Here is a 4,879-nt window from a genome sequence, read left to right as displayed (position 1 = left end):
ATTTGGGTTTAAATCCATTTAAAAAGCCTTCTGCATTTTGTGTATATTTCCTACCTATTCGGATAAGTGAAATTTTACACGGGCCACACACATTATAAAGTTAAATATTTTGACCGCCTCTGAAATTTCGGATACCTTGGCAGATGGCAGACGCACGGTAATGACCGCCATGCAATGGCTAAATTATTCATTTCCTTTTTATTTGATAGCTAATCCTTGACGATGCTTAAAATGCAAATTCTTTTTACGGAGTCAGAGGGCTTTCTCCAATGAGTCAGATCCAAAAACTAAAAATGATCGTAGAAGTTAAACCCATTTTGCCGAAACCCCAACGTACATTATTTTAATACCGGTATTATAGTAATGTTCACTAACACTGCAATAATTGGCAGCCCCCATCTCACTGATTTTACGCCTGATAACTTGTAGTAGTTTGATTCTTTCATTATTTAAAAATTGGAAATAGGATTAAGTAATGGTTTTAAAACGAAACCTACTTGAACTCTAAGCAAGATGTGTCTATGATAACGTCTGTTGTTGTTGATTTAAAAAAGCTGGATAGTCTGAAATGTGTCACATTACTTGCAAACGAATATTCAAGCGTTTTCAATATAACCTAGGAACATAAAACTCATTGCATCCCGAGGTGAGCGTCACGCGCAAAAGTTATGTCCAATTGGTCCATGTAATTTAGCCATTTTGACTACTGATGCATCCGGATTCGTGAAGTGCCCCATCATGTCCAAGCAACAATCCGAGTCGTTCGATCACCATCCCTTGCAAAACATTTTGAACAATTGGAATCAAACGAAAAAGAGAACGCAACTTGCACGTTTCACCCGGCTTCTCCTTGAGGGTAATAGGATTGTTTGTAATATTTTTCAATTAACAACAGCGCGAGGTTAAAAACAAAGAGAATTTGCCACCGCAACTTTCTACAAAAATGTCAAGGCATCCGAGGAATTATCATTCTTCCTGAATATTTTTCCCATGGCGTTTTCATAATGAGTTAATCTTGGCTCCTTTTAAGGCTTACGTTTTTTTTGCATTTTGGAAAGTTAACCTACGAAGTCTATTTGAAATCAAACCCATACGTACTTAACATATTTAGATTTTGTAGTGGTTTGAATCTGTCGGTATGGTGAAGTTGAATAAAGAATTGAAGGATTTCAACGCATTATAATTGTGGGATTACTTCTTAAAGCTACTATAATTAAACTGAAGTGCTGACTAAAAACCAATTAACTCAACATTTCCACAAAATTAACATGTATGCAGAAGTAAACTGTCGCTTTCGTTTGCAAATGTCAGCGATGTTTTGCTTTGCCACCAGAGGGGGGAGGAAGTGTGGCGCACTACGTTTTTTTCCAGTACCCTTGTCTACTTTGTCTCGCACCGCCTCCTCTTACCTGCTCAGTTTCATCTGGGTCATGCTCCATTTCGTTTTATTCGAATTGATCATAACATTTTAATGTAGTAACCGCGCATCATCAGCCATTTAATTGTGACCACCTTTGAATAGTTCGCAAAACTATGAGCCGACAAACCTTATCAATTTTTGTAAAGTTTGTAACAAAAAATTGGCTGTGAGTGTAGCATAAGTAGTAAGGAAGTCTATAACATTCTTAACACTTGAACATTGCGATTTTTGCTCTTCGAAATGACAAATTTTAATCTATCGAAGAGACCTCAGTTTCATTTGTTTCTCAGTTTCACCAACAGAAATTCTTAACAACTATAGTTTTCCTCTATAAACCCCACCGACCTATATTTAAAAGTTTAGTCTTTCTTGGATAGCGCAGAAAATTTCCTTCTCGTGTCTGCTCATATAAACTAAGTTTTCTCTCATCGGGTCACAGGAGGAGATCATTTTAACGCGTAAAACTACGCAGTTGTAGAGGTCGATTTTAATTGAGGTCACGTTTCCTGATCGCCTGGGAGTTATGGTTAAATAATTTGTTGCTAAAATCAATCAACATCGTTATGAAACAGAATAGAAAGCAGACTTAGTTTTGCGGTAATGATAATATAAATTTAACCAATAAAATTAAGTATTAGAAGGGGAATGGTGAAAAGATTTCATTCAAGGTAATAATGTAGCTTTAGTACTTCGCATAAATTGTTACAACTCCGTGGGCGCATTTCAAAGTCTATTAAATGGATAGATACTCTGAGAAGCCATGGAGCTGCTCATGCCTTGTTACCTTCTTTGACTGAATATATCGTAAATACATACAATTTTAATGGTAATTTAGCGTTACTATCTCCATTTATAAAGGAAGCAAAGTTTTGCGCCTAGATGCGTGGCTTTCTTGTAATTTCATAAGCAACTCTTTAAGTGAGATACCAATTAAATGGACCCACAAGGCAACTTATTCCACAACATCCGCAAGAAAATTTTGCGTGATAACCAGAGAAGTTCTACAAAACCTCATATTTGAGCATAGTACCTATCATTCAAATAATATTAAGAACAAAATTTAAAAAGACCCATTTTACTTGAATATATCAAAAATGCGTGGGAACGTATAGGGACTAGTGAATTCCAGATTGTTATTTTTGATTAGCAAGTTGTAAGTGCAGAATAATAGTTGCATTGTCAACAGTGAGTACATTTTGTTACTGATCGAGTATCCATACTGGTGCTCGATTTTTTGAAGATGTGAGTACATATAAGATCAAATCAAAATTTATTTACAGTCCGAAGTCTTGCTTGCAAAAAGTGGGCTAGCCTCTTTTGTGTATTCCGTGCATATCAGCATTACGTTAGCTAGTTAACTGCTCTAATTATAAACTTTTACAGTTGCATTTTGCATGCTAAAACTGAAAAGGTGAGAAGGCAGGGATTAGATTGTAGCTCTGAAGGAAAACCGACAAATCTGTGTCTCAGTAGTTAAATGGGATTATCCATCCTTTCCCAATCTATGCATCATATAGGCATCAGGTAAAACATTTAACCAATCTAAAAAGAGGAATCCCGATTACCTCTGCTTAGTTAACTACATATTTCTAGGGTTCGGTTTTACTAGGGAAAGCTAAAAATAATAACTCTTACTTGTGCCTAGAATTTGACCAAGTGTAAGGGTAGAAGTAACTTTTAGCATTGAAATCACTCTGAACGCTCAAACGTAGAAGAATAAGAGGTGATTTAGCAAGTTGTGGTAGAAACCCTTAATATTTAGCTGACAAACCACAATCTGTTGCAACACTCGTCCAAGACATGATCTACTTCTAATCTTCGAATTGAGTAGCAGTGATCGAATGCATAAATATTAATGACGATCAGAGGCTAGATGCATAAATAACAGTTTAATGGATTGGATGAAAGAAAATATGTGTATTTAATTAATTTGGTACCCCAAATGAAGAACACCTATCAAGTATGCCTGCAATGCTCAAGGCTAGTTTCTCTGTAAAACAGATTATTTTCTTTTCCCAATTCTTGAGCTGGAAGTCCGAGTTCACCCACCTACTTTATTCTCAGAACACAGGGTAGTCTAAAAAAGTTTTTGGTTTAAAAAGAATTGTACCGAGCATAATCCTCTAATAAAGCTTCATTTCTCAAACACATGTTATTTATTTTGCAGCATCTCAGTTTGCGACCTCACATTCGATCACCAAAAAATATTTACCTTTAGGGAAAAAATAATTTAGCACTTAAATTACTGCCGCATTCGCAGGTAATAGTGGACCTTTAATGGCATTAGTCTAAGACTTACTCGAAGGTTCACATTTTTCTGTATATGTTATAACTGAGGCAAAATGATGCAAGCGCAGCAATGAAAATAGCTGTTAGTCAGAGTCCCCCAAAAGGTAAAAAAGCAGTACACAATTTTAATTGTGTTCAATTATGATCTTCGTGTTCCCGTCTATGTTCCTAAAGCACCGCCACACAACCTCCAACCAATTGACCGAATAAATAGTGCGAACAAAGGTATTACGAAAACCTGTTATAGTGCAGACATTGCTCCATTTTTTTCATAAAATTTGCTATAACAGTTTATCGTCCAATCAATTTATCTTTTTTTATGAATTACTAGTACCTACTTCACCGACCAATAGAATGCCACCTCGAAGAAGTGTGTTGGTACACACGATTGGCTAAAATTTCTATATATATACATATATATATTTTGATGAGGCGAACTTTAGCTACAAGGAGTTTTGTGAAATCATAATGTGCCCCTTACTTCAACGCAACTTCTACGGTAACTTTTTGGGCTTGCTTATAAGATTATATCCCTACGCATTAACACCTTTTCATTTCAGCAATTGCGTTGGTTACTGTATTTCTCGTGTGCTTCACAACAGCCGCTCTAAAGCCTTCACAAATTGAGTCGAAGCTCATAAAAATGGAAAAGTTGAGGTAAGTTTCTCATGGGTTACTTTTAAGACACACCACTAAATCAAACTACTCCAGCACCAATTTCAAACTGTACTTCGTATTACCTTGTCTTAATGTGAAATATTATCACTATCAACAAAATAATTGATGGCAACTTTTGGAAATGGATTAGGGTTACAACTCCTTTACAGAGATTTACTTGATTTGATGGAGGAGGAAGAGATTTCCGATGCCTTCTCAGCCCACCCATCTTACTCAAAGCGCTGGTTCCCCGTCAAGCAGTATCGCGGCGGTCTTGTTGCTGTGTAGTCGCTTAGCGGATTATTAGTTGTTGTGTTTCTTGCCCTGCATTGAGTGTTTGTATCTTGTGCATCCATAAGACGAATACAAAATACAAGATTTAAATATGAAAAAAAAACCTTACTTATTTCTATCTATAAGCAAATGAGCGATTCGTAGCTTGCTTATATTTTAGTTTATTTATCCCATTTCTGAGAGCGGTGCAAGTTATTTTAAGGGATCCAGGTTTTACGG

At 36.2% G+C, this 4,879-nt stretch overlaps 1 protein-coding gene across 1 annotated transcript; it reads right to left on the bottom strand. All coding sequences in view use genetic code 11, as the record gives it.

Annotated features, from left to right (window-relative positions):
• Positions 1-252: 252 nt before the first annotated feature.
• Positions 253-4,595, bottom strand: EGR_01404 (hypothetical protein; the record flags this gene model as incomplete). Its single annotated transcript, XM_024490653.1, has 5 exons — positions 253-287; positions 351-439; positions 1,548-1,653; positions 3,056-3,114; positions 4,450-4,595. 5 exons carry the CDS (start codon positions 4,593-4,595, stop codon positions 253-255), a joined length of 435 nt encoding a protein of 144 aa, XP_024354977.1.
• Between the last annotated feature and the right edge of the window lie 284 nt (positions 4,596-4,879).

This window comes from Echinococcus granulosus, assembly GCF_000524195.1.
Source record: "Echinococcus granulosus chromosome Unknown EG_S00005, whole genome shotgun sequence".
Classification (NCBI taxonomy): domain Eukaryota; kingdom Metazoa; phylum Platyhelminthes; class Cestoda; order Cyclophyllidea; family Taeniidae; genus Echinococcus; species Echinococcus granulosus.
The sequence above is the reverse complement of the archived record's forward strand: the minus strand, read 5'-3'. Positions and strand labels throughout refer to the sequence as shown.